The 16,204-nt window shown below is 41.9% G+C and overlaps 1 protein-coding gene across 2 annotated transcripts in view; it reads left to right on the top strand.

The window, feature by feature from the left end:
• Positions 1 to 3,274, top strand: part of Tnfaip8l3 (TNF alpha induced protein 8 like 3) — a 65,275-nt gene extending 62,001 nt beyond the window's left edge. For both annotated transcript variants that reach the window (XM_026778912.1, XM_005347364.3), the window contains exon 2: positions 1,200 to 3,274. In XM_026778912.1, coding sequence (XP_026634713.1) covers positions 1,200 to 1,762 — 563 coding nt within the window. In that variant the 3' untranslated portion in view covers positions 1,763 to 3,274. The remainder of the gene's footprint in view (positions 1 to 1,199) is intronic.
• The last annotated feature ends 12,930 nt before the right edge of the window (positions 3,275 to 16,204 follow it).

Here is a 16,204-nt window from a genome sequence, read left to right as displayed (position 1 = left end):
GGGCACCAGACCTCATTACAGATGGTTGTGAGCCACCATGTGGTTGCCGGGAATTGAACTCAGGACCTTTGGAAGAGCAGGCAATGCTCTAAACCACTGAGCCATCTCTCCAGCTCTGTGACTTTCTTTTTTGTCTATTTTTTTCTGGAGCTGTGGACCATGCCCAGGGCCTTGTGCTTGCTAAGGAACTGCCCTCCCATTAAGCTAAATCCCCACCCTGTGAGACCCTACCTCAAAAATAAAAATAAACAGTTAAATTAAGTAACTAATAAACAAGTAAACATTGGTTGGGTATTATTCTTAACAGAGTTCTTTGACTTCCTCCCAAATTTCTGACTGTGTCGTGTAAGTTGAACATACAGGCAATGACAACCCCAGCACACAGCTGCCTGGCATCTGGAGCATGCCACAATTTCCAAGACCTTGAAAATGAAAATAACGTATCTTAGATTCAATAAAACATGGATCCTGAGGCTCAGGCAAAAACAAACAAAGATTTCCACTATCAACTTGTCCATATAGTCCCTAGAAGTTGTCTACATTCTGAGCACATGCACTAATTCTGTCTTATGTAAGTTGCAAAAATGAATAGTTTCCAGTGGCTGTAGGGAAACCTTTGGTAAGTAGTCGAGTCAGAGAGGCCTCGTGCGTTGGTTGGGTTTAAACTGGTAAGACCTGGTCTGGAAGAGGGGAAGACGATTCCAGAACAGATGGATGAGTGTCCTGAGTAGCATTCAGAAACTTCTCAGAAGGATCCAGCCCATGTGGAGAGGGCAGGTCAGCTGGTGGTTTTGATGTCTGTTTCCCCATAAAGTGTCTTTCTTTGTGCTGCCAGGAACAGTGATGAGGGTTGATGAGATTGATTCGGTTGTTGCAAGGGTGCTTGCCACCAAGACTGAAAAACTGAGTTCATCCTTTGAGACTCCACAAAGCTGCCCCATGACCATAACATGTGTGTCCACACATTATGTGTGTGCATAAACACGCACAACACAAATAAATGCAATATAAAATTAATAAAAAATGTTGGTGGGCAGGGCACGGTGACACACGCCTATAATCTAAGCACTTGGGAGATCGTCTGTGGATATAGACATTAGCTTGTGTTCAAAGGGTGTAAGATTAACTTAATGTGTTTTACTTGCAAAAAAAATGCAACAGTTCTCATAGTCCTACATGTGCTTATTTCTTTACCATAGGTCCTAATGTGTTCAGCTCAAAAAGTCTTGCCCTTCAAGCCCAGAAGAAGATCCTGAGCAAAATAGCCAGCAAAACTGTAGCCAACATGCTGATTGATGACACCAGCAGTGAGATCTTTGACGAGCTGTACAAAGTCACCGAGGAGCACACGCATAGCAAGAAGGAAGCCCACAAGATCATGAAAGACTCAGTCAAGGTGGCCATCAAAATCGGTATCCTCTACCGGAACAAGCAGTTCAGTCAGGAGGAAGTTGTAATTGTGGAGAAACTGCGGAAGAAGCTGAACCAGACTGCCATGACCATGGTCAGCTTCTATGAAGTAGAATATACCTTTGATACAAGCGTGCTATCTAAGCTGCTGCATGAATGCAAGGACCTGGTCCACGAACTGGTGCAGCGACATTTGACACCCAGAACCCATGGACGCATAAACCATGTCTTCAACCACTTTGCTGACGTGGAGTTCCTTTCCACTCTCTATGGTCCACATGGAAATTGCAGGCCCAATCTCAAGAGGATTTGTGAAGGAATCAATAAATTGTTAGATGAGAAGATCCTCTGAATGGCTTCTTGTCTCCTGGACTTTGCTGCTTTGAAGTTAGAACATGTCAACCTGGCCCCGTAAGAATCAAGCAGCAACCCTCATTCCAGATGTTCTAGTTCCATCCTCTTCATCCTTCTGATGCTGATCTTAACCCAGATGTAGTGCATTGACACTCTGAGCAAGGGCATGAGGTTGCAAGTCTGAAAGAACTGTGTTTGCAAGCTCAAAGAACAGTCAAGGGTTCTAAGCAGGGAGCCTGCTGTGCTCACCACCGTGAGCTCAGGTCATCTTACAGTGGAAGGCATCCTGGATTAGGACACAGAAGACATGGGCTTGGGTATCCATCCTGCCACTACGGACTCTATCTTCTGTGTTCCGGAGACATGATGCTTCCTGACTACCTCACAGGGCTGTTGTGAGGACCAAACAGGACAACTCACATTCTTGATTTTGTGCAACAGACACCAGTGATTGTATATAATAAATAGACGGGGCATAACTATTCCTGATTGATGGGTTTGGTGTCTGTTGTTGTGGCATATTTAATAATCACAGTACCAGAGAGGCTGAAATATGAGAATTATAATTTTTTTGGTAGTCTGAACCACAGAGTAGGGTTGAGACAAACCTGACCTATATAGAGGAAATGAAAAAGAAAAGGGGAGTTGGAAGAGGAAAAAAAAATAGAACAAAAGGAAAAGCAAGAGTTCCTTGCCTGCTTTGAGAGAAATGAGAGTCAAGGTGACTTTGTTCCCTTTACTCTGCACGTGGACTGAGGACACCTATCCAGAGCCCGTGGTGACTCTCCGTGTAGGAAGAGCAATGCTTTCGCTATCTCCCGGTTCTCTCTGGTCTCCCAGACTCTCCACTTTCGTCTCCAGCTACATCTGTTCAACAGTCATTCCGCTTCTCCGGCTGTGCTGACGCACTTCCTCCGTGTCTCCTCCTTTCATTTCATCTTACATGAGAAACTTGCCATTTGGATGAGTAGTTTTCAGTTTCCCTAATGAGATGATAAAGTATGTTTTGTGGGGTGTGGGGATTCTGTGCTAAAATTTTATTTATAACTGATCTGTAATATTTCTAAGCATCTGTTGTGGTGTCAAGCCTCAGTAGCTATATATATATATATATATATTGTATTATCAAATAGTGTAATTAGCATATCTATCACAAATATTTATTTTTTTCCTGAAAGGATTATTCAGAATATAATGTTTTATTTAGTAACATTTAGTAACATGTAGCACATTATTATTCGCTATAATGACCCTATTATGAAACCGAACAGTAGAATTTTTCGATGTAACTATCAACTTCTCCCATCCCTTTCCTTCTCCACTTCTCACCCCACTTTTTCTTTCTTAGGTAACAACTTCTGAAGTATTTCCTGTTTGTGAATTACACAGTGTTTGTTCAATGTCTGGCTCATTGCACTTAACATGAAGTTTTGTAATTTCGTCCATATTGCTGCAAATGTCAGAATTTTTTTTTTTACAATAAAAACCATTCTGTTCTGTTCAAATGTCACTGTTGCTCATCTGTCGATGGTGCTTTGAGTCTTAGCTATTGCAAATATTGCTGCAATAAACATGGGAGTGCCCGTATCTGTTTTCAACACGACTATTCCATTGACGTTGCATAGGTATACAGGAACATGGTTTCTGGGGTAGATGGTAGCTCTGTCCCTTACTTCACAGGGATCAGCCGCTCTGTGTTCTGCAATGGCCGCTCTGTGTTGCATCTGCAGCAACACTATGTAAAATTTCCCTTTCCTCCTTGTCATCCTCTGTCTTTTTGATATTATCATTGCATCCTCAGAGAAGTAAAATCCCACTGTGATTTTGATGTGTATTTTCCTAATAACTAATGATTTTAATCATTTTTACAAATATTTTGGCTATCAGTATGCCTCTTTTTGAGGAATTTCTATTCTCGCCTTTGCCCTTTTAAAACTTGGATTGTGTTTTAATTTGCTGTCAAGCTCTTTGATGACATTAATAGTAATCTATGATTAGAGTGGATGGGGAGAGCTGAGTGTGCCGTGGGCGGAGACACAGAGAGACGGAACTGCCCACACCAAGGTCTCAGTCAGTCCCAGATGTGGAACATTGAGCTACAGGATTTAATTTCTGCTCTTAACCTTTGATTTGGCTCTGATTTCACTATCTCCTGGTTCTCTCTGGTCTCTGATTGGGGCTGTGCCCCGATTCTTATCTAACTTGTTTGTGACTTGAAAGGAGCCCAAACTTTGGCATTTTAGAGCCACTTTAGAGGTACTTTGAAGAGACTGAATTTTTTCATGCTGTGGGACTTTAAACATTATACTATGCTTTATTATAGTGTGACGTTGATATTAATTTGAGATCTTAGGGATAAACAAAAAAGGAAAGGTTATGAATTAATAGTAATATTTTAGTATGCCAGTGTTTAGTATGACAAGGCGCCTGTTGTCTTGGTTGAGTGTTTGTTAACCTGACACAAGCTAGAGTTTTCTGGAAAGAAGACTATTGAGAAAATGCCCACGTCAGGTTGCAGGCAAAGCTCTAGGGCATTTTCTCAATTGGAGACTGATGTGGAAGGCCCTGCTCACCGGAAATGGTGTCATTCCTGGGTAGGATACCCAAGCTTGTATAAGGACTCAGGCTGAGTAACCCATGGGAACTAAGCCAGAAAGCAGCACCCTCCGGGGCCTCTGCTTTAGTTCCTGCCTCCAGGACCCAACTCTGAGCTCATTCACTGAATTAACTTCATGAAGGACTTTAATCTGGGAGGAGAAATAAGAATTTTCCTTCCCAAACTGCTTTTGGTCAGGATGTCCCATCACCCCAGAAGGAAACGAATGAGGATATAGGATGCAGAGACCTTTGAGTATGCCCTGAGTATGACTTGAAATATTCGATGCTGACACTCCAGCCATCCTTTTGCTGTTCAGGATTTTGGTTGTCATGAGTCTTTCATATTTTATATAACATTTAAGGTTTTTTTTTTCAGTAAAGAATTGCACTTAAATTTTGATAAGAATTGCATTATATCTTTAAGTTGCCTTTTGTAGGACGGCTGTTTTTGTGGTGTTAATCCTGCCGATCCAGGAGCATGGGCGCTCTTTCCATCTCCTGGTATAATCTTCAGTGTCCTTTTTCAGTGTCTTAAGATTTTTATCTTACAAGTCTTTCACTTCCTTAGTCATATTTGTTCCATGATTTTTTAAGGCTGCTGCGAACTTAATTGTTTCCCTAATTTCTTCCTTGGTGTTCTTGTCATTTCATATAGAAAGGCTATGTATTTTTTAGTGCTATTTTTGAGTCCTGCTACTTTGTGGATGTGTTTACCAGTGTGGGATATGCCTCATGGACTCTTCGGGATCTTTTATGTACAGAATCCTCTCATCTGCAAATAAGAATACACTGAATCCTTTGTGTCCTTTTTATTGCCTTCACATGTCTTATTGAGTTAAGACATCCAGCACTCTATTATATTGACTAAGAGGGGGAGAAACCAGACATATTTGATTTGTTCCTAATTAAAGGAAAGGCGTTGAATGTTTTCTTGGCCCCTCCTTCTTTCTTCCTTCATAATTCTTCAGTAACACTGGGATTAAGCAAAATTAACAAGAGCCCATTAGCTTTGACTTAGTTTGGTTTTTAGCTTAACTGTAATTTGTGGAGAAAGTTGAGAATGGCAAGTTCACCCGCTGCAAACCGGCTTGAATAAGCTCCAAATGACCACAGACTTCCAGGCATCACAAGGTAGCAACCACAGAAACAGAGACCCAAGGCTAGAACCACTTCAAAAGTATGTTAGGAGAGTCCCCAAGGAAGGGAAGACCTGGCATTCAGGGAGGGACTTGGCTTTTATCTACTGCTGAAGTCTTTGGTGTCCCAGATGAGCCTCTATGGAGTAAGAGCAAACCTGTGAGCAGAGGCATTGATGCCAACCGCCTGGTGCTGAAGACACTTAGAGTCTATGACAAAGCCGGTCCACAAATATTAGAGCAAGTACTAACTAGATTCGGCTGCCGCTGCTGAAGGAAAGAAGTGTTGCTATGGGATACTGGAGCAAACAACGCAAGCAGACTATCTCCTCCCCGCTTGAGTCCTGCAAACTCCCTAACTGTAGAGCCAACAGGAAACCTGGCAATGCAGGTACATGACTCTGGAGTTCTAACCCCAATGCCACACAGCGGAATATTGAAGACTGGCTTTGGAACTCAAAACTAATTAACAGAATAACATAGATACCCACGTATAGTCACCTAATGCAATTAATAAATTACATATTATGTGGCTAGTTAACTAATATAAATAAACTATAAAGTCGAGCTCCATATGTTGTGTTCTGAGTATTCTGTGTATTATCAGTAACTAAATATTCTGCACATTTTCAGTAACTAAATAGTATCAGGAAATTTCTCCCTTTTGATCTTGATCTGTAACTTACATATCAATAGTTTAGGTTATACATTTTTATCTATGATGGTGATACTCTTGTAAAAATTTATAGCATAATTTTGCTTCTTAGAAGCAAATAGAAATTTGATTGAAGGTAAGTAGATTTTGGCTTTTGAAAGAGCTGCCCTGTTGCAAGTATACTCTCAGAACTGCCTCAAGACTCAGTAGACCACAAAAACTTTATGGGATTCAAGTTTTTCAAATTTATGAACAAAATTTAATTTAAAAAATCCAGGAGAATATTATTGTAGGAAGACAGCAAAACAGAACTGAAAAATGGAGGAGACTAGCTACATTTCCCATCATACATATCACTGGTCAGAGGAAACATGAAAATCAATAAAGCTCTTAGTTCGCTGCCACAGACATCCACTGATGTACACACAGGCACACACACATAACACAGACATCCACTTCCATGTGCACATACATTTTACACAGCAACCCACTAACACACTCACAGGCACACACACATAACACAGACATCCACTGCCATATGTACATACATTTTACACAGCAATCTACTAACACAATCACATGCGTGCACACACACAACACAGCAGTTCACTAACACATGTATATGCACATACATACACGCAAAAGATAGACATCCACTAACACACATTCACACATGTATACAAGCAGACACACACAAACACACACACATAATTCAGACATACAATACACAAACATATGCATAGAGACACTCAAGCAGACATATACACACCAACACACACACACTTGAACATGCACTTTGTTCAAGAAGATAAAAATGTATCTCTGTCTCTATCTCCATCCATCACCAGGTGAAGGTTCTATGGTGATATGCAAGATATTCGTTAGTATTGCTATAGGATAGGCTCATTACAGGTTCCCTATCCTCAGCTGCCCAAGGAACTAACTGGGGACATCGCCTTGGGATCCTGGGAGCCACTCTAGGTTCAAGTCTCTTGCCAACCCTAAGGTGGCTCCCTTATCTAAGAATTGTGCTTACGTGCTCCCCTATCCAACCTTACTTTATCCCAATCATCCTTTTTCCCCAAGTTCCCCCCATCCTCCCCTTCTCCCTTTTCTCTCCCCATCTCCCCTTACCCCCATCCCATCCCACCCCCAAGATCCCAATTCTCCCCCCGGCAACTTTGTCTACTTACCATAGCCAAAAGGATAGCTATATGTTTTTCTTTGGGTTCACCTTCTTACTTAGCTTTTTTAGGTTCAACAATTGTAGACTCCGTGACCCTTATTTATGGCTAGAAACCAATTATGAGTGAGTACATCCCATGTTCATCTTTTTGGGTCTGGGTTACCTCACTCAGTATAGTGTTTTCTATTTCCATCCATTTGCATGCAAAATTCGAGAAGTCATTGTTTTTTACCGCAGCGTAGTACTCTAATGTGTAGATGTTCCACACTTTCATCATCCATTCTTCCATTGAAGGGCATCTAGGTTGTTTCCAGGTTCTGGCTATTACAAATAATACTGCTATGAACATAGTTGAACAAATGCTCTTGTCGTTTGATAGGGCATCTCTTGGGTATATTCCCAGGAGTGGTATTGCTGGGTCCAGGGGTAGGTTGATCCCGAATTTCCTGAGAAACCGATAGAGACAGAGACCCACACTGGAGCACTGGACTGAGCTCTCAAGGTCCCAGTGAGGAGCAGAAGGAGGGAGAACCTGAGCAAAGAAGTCGGGATTAACACATGGATTTAAAATTAAAAAGCAAGCAGGCCCCAGTACCATCTGGATGACCTGCATCGCCCCTTGGTTTATGCCCACGATGTCAGAGAAGAATCCCCTGGATTAACAAATTCCATTCACACATATACATGGGCAACCTCTGACAGGGCTGGGAATGGGGCCTGCCCTAGCACCATCAAATTCTAAGGGCTGTCCCCTGGGAAGGCTCCATGAACCAACAGAGCAGACAGCTGACCCTCAGCCACTAACTACATCGTCATCCATCAGCTCTCCAGAGCAGCCTCGGGCAGCAGAGGATCCTACCTCGTTGCTACAGCATGTCTTAAACAGCCTCTAACGTGGGACCCAAGCCATCCCTGCTGGCACAGGAGAGTTTATTTTAGGAAGAGGCAACCAGACCCTATGGGGACTGCAGCTCCACCCAGAGGTAATAGACGGAGATTATACAGAGAAAACTAAAGTTCTGACTCAGTTACCTCAAACTTGGTTTGATATTATACTTAAATTCAAAATAGCCCTATTGATGTTATCCCCCAAGGTTAGACAAAGGAAGGTGCTCAATAAACTTTTTTTTTTTAACCTAATCTACCGGCACATTGCCTCCAATGGAAGATTCTTTTCTAGAGTATGAGAAGCAGCCCTGCTATGAGTCAGGAATCTGTTGAGGCTACCTATCCACGTATGACAAAAACCTAAGGCCTGTATTAACTGCTATGTAGACGATCTTCTGATCAGCCATTCTGACTTCTGAATTTTGGCAGCTAACTGTGTCCATCTCAAAAGCAGCTTTTAGGCCCATAGTCTTCAAATTACTCCAGAAAAAAGTTTCAAAAGACATCTGTAGTCCAATATCTAGGTATAATTATAGAGGAATATTCTCTAAGCCCTCGAAATGTAGAAATGGGCAAGGATTGTCTCAGACCTCTTAGTGCTTCTAAGAACTGTCGGGAGACAGTAATTGACCCAGACTCTCTCTTAAGCTTATTACCCAGAAAGTTCCTACACCTTTCCAGATTTTAAGATAATGCCAATCCCTCTTCATGCCATTTCAAAAGAGGTTAGGATGACTTTAGCTGAAGTGGAAGCAACTATGACCCCATTCTGGGCTACTCTGGCAATGCAGCGCATTTTGGAATGGTTGCATTTGGAACATTCTAACTTCTAACCCCTTACTATGTATGATTTGGGGGCAAAATTGATCTTGAAGGGACACGAATGCGCTATATAAATTCTAGGTAGAGAGACAGAAATAACCATCGCCCCATATTCAGGAGAACAACCATATCAGCCCACGACAGTCCACTGCCTGACAATACCTGCTAATTACCTGCGCCCCCCCCCCCCCCGCCCGCAGCTGGATTCTCATTTTCCACCATTCAGGATGTTACACTTTTCAACCACACACAGGTTTATTTTTGTCAAGGTCACACAGTCTCTACCCGTACGGAGGCCTCTGGCAACAATATGACTGCCTACCACTCTTCCTCGGGTTCTGAAATAAAACACATTCTACATTTCAGCTCTCCAAGCAGAACTCTCTGCAGCTCGCATGATTTTAGAGACGTTCGTTTTTCCCCATCAATGTTTACAGTGACTGCTCTCGTGTAGTCGGAGTAGCACAGGTCTTGGAGATAACCCGTGTTGGTGGAACCCCAGATGGAGAGTGAAGCCATCTTTTCCGTAGGAGCCAGGATTTCGGGGCAGGCTGCCTCCAGCGTCCTCACTATGTTGGCCACATTCGGTTACGTTCAAGTCTCCCCAGGCCATCGGCTGAAGGGAAAGCACAGCCGATGCATGATGTATTATTGTGGGTGCTGCTCTGCAGTCTGTCTTGATAAAAACCCATGAGAGTCATGCTCTGTACCATCAAAACATCCCTTTATAAAAGGAATTTGCTATTTCCCCGGAACAAGCTGGGCAGATAGGTAATCAATGCACCCACTGCATTCCTTTTCGGACTGTCATGCACGGTGGCAATAACCCTGGAGGGTTACTTCCCAATGCTCTGGCAGACTGGTGTTATTCATGTCCCCTCTCTGGGGAGAGTTCAATTTGTACAGGTTTCTATTAACAGTGATTCTCATTTTGTTTATGCCTCTGCCCACATGGGGGAGGTTGTAACATATATCATTGCTCATTGCCTCCCTCCAGTTCATGTAACCGGGTTATCCGCAGCACCTCAAGACAGACAAAGTCCCTTCTTCTACCTCATCTGCATCTAAAAACACTGTGCCCAACATAAAATAGTTCACGACAGGAACATTCTTGAGCAGCTGCACCAAGGGCCTTAGAATACTGCAGATCCAGAGACACATCAGTTAGGGCTGTTGATTGCACCCCTGTAGCAAAAGATCTGAAAAGTAGTTTTTATAGCCATCTCAATGTGTAAAAATAAAACAGTCCAAGCCTCGGTTGTGAGATTTATCTGAAGGTAAGGGACAAGGCTTCTAAACTCAGCTCTGCTATTTCACCACCACACAAATCTACATTGTGATCTGTAACCAATGACACTGCAGCTGAAGACGAGAGACATTTGCATTGTAAGCATGTCTGGAGGGGGCAGCTGATGTGGAAGCAGTGTTGACACGTTTGCAGATGCTTCTGCACTGAGTAAGATGGCAAGAATGAGATCACTGACTCGTACACAGAGCAACTTTGGCCATTTCGTCACTGTGCTGGGCTAACGTGATAACTGCTCCTGGACACAAATCAACAGTAAATGGTTCCCAGAACAAAGAACTCAAGAAAGGCAGGACTAGTAAACGGTGCTCACAATAGGCCATCAGAAATAATTCTAACATTGGGCCACAGAGTTGAATATCAAAATTCTAATTGCACAGTAAAAAATGTCTCTTGTAGGGAAGGGAGCTTCTAGCTGATGACAAAAGCATTGTTTTGGAAGATTCAGTTGAGCTTGGAAATGAAACTTAATGACTTGGTTTATAAGAACAAGTGTCTACCATTCCTCTTTATTAGATCTTCATGAAACAAATGTCCAAGTTTATTGTAGTGAGAAATTCTAATAGGTGAGATTCATGACTTTCTGATACCCTTTCACAGATAGACCTCTGTTAGCGAATTAGCTCAGCGTAGCAGTCGGGTAGAGGGTACAGTGACTGTTAGAGATCAGTTTGTGGTTGTGTTTTAAAACGAGTTTTGGTATCCAGGCTAGATGCCAAATTAGAAGTAGGGTTCTGAGTAGGGTCTAATTAGGGTTAATGTTAGGGTTAGACTGTGAGTTAGGTTTAGTGTTAAGTGCCGGGGGTTAGTTTAGGAATTTGATTAGGGTTAGGGCTTGGACAGTTAGGGTTACGGTTAGGGTAGGGTTATGGCTTTGTATAGATAATTTTAGGAATATTTTTAATATAACATTTGAGTTAGGTACACACACCATTGGTTTTGTTTCTAAGGTTAGGGTTAGAGTTTGTTCACATTTGTGGTTAATTTAGAGTTATGTTTGGTATTAGGGTTATTTCTAATTCTAGGGCTAGGGATAGTGGTAGCTTAGGCTTAGGGTTAGGAATGTGGCAGATGCAGGTTTTGGGTTATGGTTATGCCTGAAGTTGTTTTAGGACTTGGAACAGTATTGGCTATATTTCTAAGCTTATCAATAAGGTTAGAAGTAGGAGGTCATTATTTGAGTGACAGGTAAGTTAGGGTTTGGGTTACAGCTGAGAATTATATTGGTGCTATTTTTAAGGTTAGGGCTAGTGAGACATAGGGTTATTGTTAGGACTTGGTATTTCTTTAAGTTTGGTGTTATAACTGGATTTATGGATAGAGCTAGGTTTAGAATTAAGTTTAGGCTTGGTAGCAGAGCTATCATTTGCATTATTGACAGGGATTGGTTAGATCTTGGTATAAAGTATGTAATAGAACTAGTTTAGAATACAGTAAGTGATAGAACTAGCATATTATACAGTAGCGAAAGAGCTAACGTAGTATACAGTTCGTGATGGAACTAGTGTTAAGGTTAGTTTGAGACCTAGATTTGGTGTTCGAGTTGGAGATTGGGTTATATTTCTTTTGCATCTAGGAACACATTTAGTTCTAGTATACAGGGTTCTATTAAGGTGAGAGCTGGTGTTGTATTTGGTATTCAAGTTAGGTCTAGGGTTAGAACTTGTGTTAAGTTTGGGTTAGGGCTAGGATTTGAGATAGAGTTTGGGGTATGTTTAGGGCTAGGACAGCTGACAGCATTCCTTTTGTGAGTAACACTAGCATTGGGTCCAGTGTCTGTGTTAGGTGGAGAGCTTTGTTTCATGGTACAGTTAAGTTCTTGGATATGTTTACCTTTAGGTCAGGATCACTAGGGCAAAGTAGGAAGGAACTGCAGACATCTGTGCAAGCAGAATTGCTCCTTTAATCCGAGCAGTTCAAGGGCCATAGTCTCTCCACCAAAATGAGACTGGGCCCACATGGCTCAGGGGTCTTAGGGTTTTGTAGGATGGAAGGGGGGTACTCTGGGAATGAAACAGTCCAACTACAGGTCAAATCCCCTTCAGTCTGGAAATGGTAGAGGCCAGTGGGTTTGGTGTGTGTGTGTGTGTCTCTTATGAAAACCTTCCATGGTTGTCATCAGTCAAACCAACTTTCCTGTCCAGAGCTTCTTGGTCCCCTGAGGCTCTAGGTCATTGACGCTTCATTAGTGCTGGTTAGACTATGGTTGCCTTTAGCTCTTGTGTTAGGGTTATGATTAACTCTAACTGTAGCTTTAGGGTGAGTCTGGTTTCCAAGTATACTTATGGTTAGTTGTAGGCTTAAGGTAATGTTAGCAGTCAATTTAGGTTTCAGTCTAGATGTCAACTTACAAATAAAGCCATGCGGTTATGGTAAGATTAGGGGTTGTGACTAGTTTGGGATTTAGGACTAGAAATAATGCTCAGTGTAACATTAGGTTAAGGCTACAACTACCGTTGGAAGTTGTATTATTGTTGGAGGATGGCTGCTGTTGGTTCCGAGCTACCCTGCGAGCTTAGAACCAAAATAATCATGCAAAAACTGTATTAATTAAATCACTGCTTAGCCCATTAGCTCTAGTTTCTTATTGGCTAATCTCTTACATATTAATGTAACCCATTTCTATTAATCTGTATATTACCATGTGTCTATGGCTTACCAACTAAAGTTCCAGTATCTGTCTCCAGCAAGGCTACATGGCGTCTCTCTGACTCTGCCCTCCTTCTCCCGGCTTTCAGTCCAGTTTTCCCCACCTACTAGAGTCTGCCCTATCAATAGGCCAAGGCAATTTCTTTATTCATTAACCAATAAAAGCAACACACAAGCAGAAGGATCTCCCACACCATATTACAATTAGTTTTAGAGCTAGTTTTATTGTTTGTGATAGATTTGGGTTTAGATTTTGGGTGTTGACTACTGTTGATTGGGGTTAATGAGGGTTTGGGTCAAGGTCAGTGTTAGGTAGGTTTAGGGTTAGGATTGGGGTTAGTGGTAGGGCTATGACTGTGCCTGTGGTTAGTTTTAGGGCTAGGGATAGTTTTTTGTTTCTAAGGTTATAGTGAACTACGGTAGGATTTGGTTGTAGTTGGGGCTAAGGACAGTAATGGTCCTGTTTCTACACTTAGTTTTCTAGTTAGGCTTAGGATTAAGAGAGGAGCCAGGTTTGTCCTTAATGTCTGTGCTGGTCCTGGAATTACCCTCTGCCGTCAGCGGCCACTTAGGGACTGGTATTGAGCTCATGTCTCTAGAAGAACAACTGTTACTCTCAATTCCTGAGCCATGTCTTTAGCCCCATGAAACTGAATTTTAGTTTTGTAGTCGTTCTACAGTCTGAGTTTTTCAACATAAAAGTATTTGATTGTCTAAAAATTGTTCCTATGTATTTTATCAAATAAGATGCTAGCCACCTTTCATTTACCTCTACATGGGTTTTGGATAGCATCAAACATTTAACATAAGAAGCACTAAATTGAGTGTGGAGGCCTATGTCTTTAATGTCGGCACCCATGAGGAACATGTGGGGAATTTGGGGAGTTCAAGACCAGCCTGGTTCACATAGCCACACTCTGTGGTACTGGCACAAGTGTTTAGACAGACTTACACAGATTCCGCCTCAAAAAGCAAAAATAACACAACAACAAAAATCTTCCTGTATTTCTGTTACTGATCGGAGAGTCCCTTAGTCTGTCTAGACGAGAGTTTCTGAACATCCCCAATGCTGTTCCTCAGGTCATGGTGACCCCCAACCATAAGATCATTTCATTCTTACTTCATAGCTGTGATTTTGCTACTGCTATGAATCATAATGTAAATATCTGATATGCAGTATAATTGATATGTAACCCGTGCAAAAGGGTTGTTTGACCCCCCGGGGCCAAAAGGTTGTGACCCACAGGTTGAGAACTGTTGGTCTAGACACTTGTGCCAGTACCACGGTCTAGCATAGGGCGGGCTTGGGCTGTGGTGTGGAACCGTGCAACTTCAATCCTGTAGGAACAGAACTCCACCTACTCTTGCTCCTCTCTCTTCTCAGTCTGGCACTCACAGGGATTCTGCTGCCTGTGTCAAAAAACGCCAGCGGTGTTTCTCTGATGCTTATTGTATGTGGTCGGGAAGGGGAGCCATGTGTGCGATACTTTTTATTTAGTGGGGAGTGGATGACATGTGTGTCACAATGAGAATGGAGAGGTCAGAGGTCAGAGGACAAACTGTCAGTTGGTTTTCTACTGTCTGTAATTCCAGCTTCAGTGGATCCAACACATTCTTCTGGCCTCCAAAGTCTCTCTCACACACATGCACACAAACACACACATGCACACACACACGCACGCACACACACACACACACACACCTTTTGCATAAGGGAAAGGTGGGGCTGAACATCACATGTAAGCTTGAGATTCTGTGAACAGCAGAACTTGGTTGAACCACAAGGGGGAGATGGGCATCATCTGCATACATAGAAAACTCTGGACTTTCCAAGGCTATATAGTTTGGCCCTGTGTAAAACAATAATAATTTTTTTAAAACCTATGTGACTGGAACACAAATTCTTTTGTGCACTTGAGTACGGCAAATGGGCGGAGCAGTAAGCTGATACCAACTTGGCTGGTGTGCAATTCTTTGATCTTAGAATGATTTTGAAAACAGCCCGGTCTACATATCAGCCTTCAGGGTATGTAATGAGACCCTATTGTGATTGTGAAAATTAAAAATTATCAGGAGGACAGGACCCAACCTCCTGCCACCAGATGCTGTAGTAAATGGAACACAGATTTATCAGGAGCTGGGATTGCATGGCATGGATGATGAGATGGACCTATGAATGGAAGAAGCTTAGGGAACCAGGAGGCAAGAGAATCAGTAAAGGGAAACATGTATCTAGTTTTAAGGACAGTTTAGCTGTGACAAACTAGCAGAGCTCAGGAAATCCAGAGACTCTGTCAGATGGTCTCCATAATTGAGGCTCTTGAGTTACCTTACTAAAACATGCAACGTCCACTTTCTTCAACACTGCCTACCAAATTAACTGTATTCCCTGTAATATGTGTGCTTGACTAATTTTAACTTCTTTAATTTAGGTGCTTTTCTTGAATTAATGCATGCCAGGTATAGTGTTATATGCATTTAATCCCAGGACAAGGAAGTCAGAAACAGGAGAATCTGCTGGCTCTACACACTGAGAACCTGTCTCAAAAATAAAAATGAAATTAAACCAAATGCAAGTAAGGGTCTCTAAACCATGACTTGTTCTGAAACACTTCTCTCACGTCATAAGAGACGTTTTCTTCTTAGCATCGGTGCGGATACTAACTCTGGGAGAGACATGAGCAATGGAGACCCAAGCATCAGTTTGAAGGACACCTGGGAAATCATGACATTTCCGATGCTCTTATTTTACAGATACTGAAATAACATTTTAACTACATTCTTGAAAAGAAGTTAAAGCAAAGATAATATGTTTAGGTCATTTTCTAGGTGTTATATAAAAACACCTTGGGACAGGCAGGGTGGCTTTACTGATAAAAGAACTTCTCTAAATAAATTAGAATTTATTTAGAAAATAAATACTTTTCTAAATAAATTAATGAATAAATAAGCAATAAATAAATAAAAATACTTGTGGGTATGAGGAGGAAAAAATACAAGATGATGTACTGAAATGTTTCTTCTAGGATGAAACCCACCAATGAGAATGGAGTAAAATCATTTTCCTTCAAAGTCAAGTGGTACTCTGTAGGCTTGCCTGAAGAATCACAGAAAGTCACAGTATAAAAATAAATTAAGGATCCAAAGAATCAACAAAAGGAGAGAGAGAGAGAGAGAGAGAGAGAGAGAGAGAGAGAGAG

Source organism: Microtus ochrogaster, chromosome 5, assembly GCF_000317375.1.
Source record: "Microtus ochrogaster isolate Prairie Vole_2 chromosome 5, MicOch1.0, whole genome shotgun sequence".
Classification (NCBI taxonomy): Eukaryota; Metazoa; Chordata; class Mammalia; order Rodentia; family Cricetidae; genus Microtus; species Microtus ochrogaster.
This window is presented reverse-complemented; position numbering and strand designations above follow the sequence as displayed.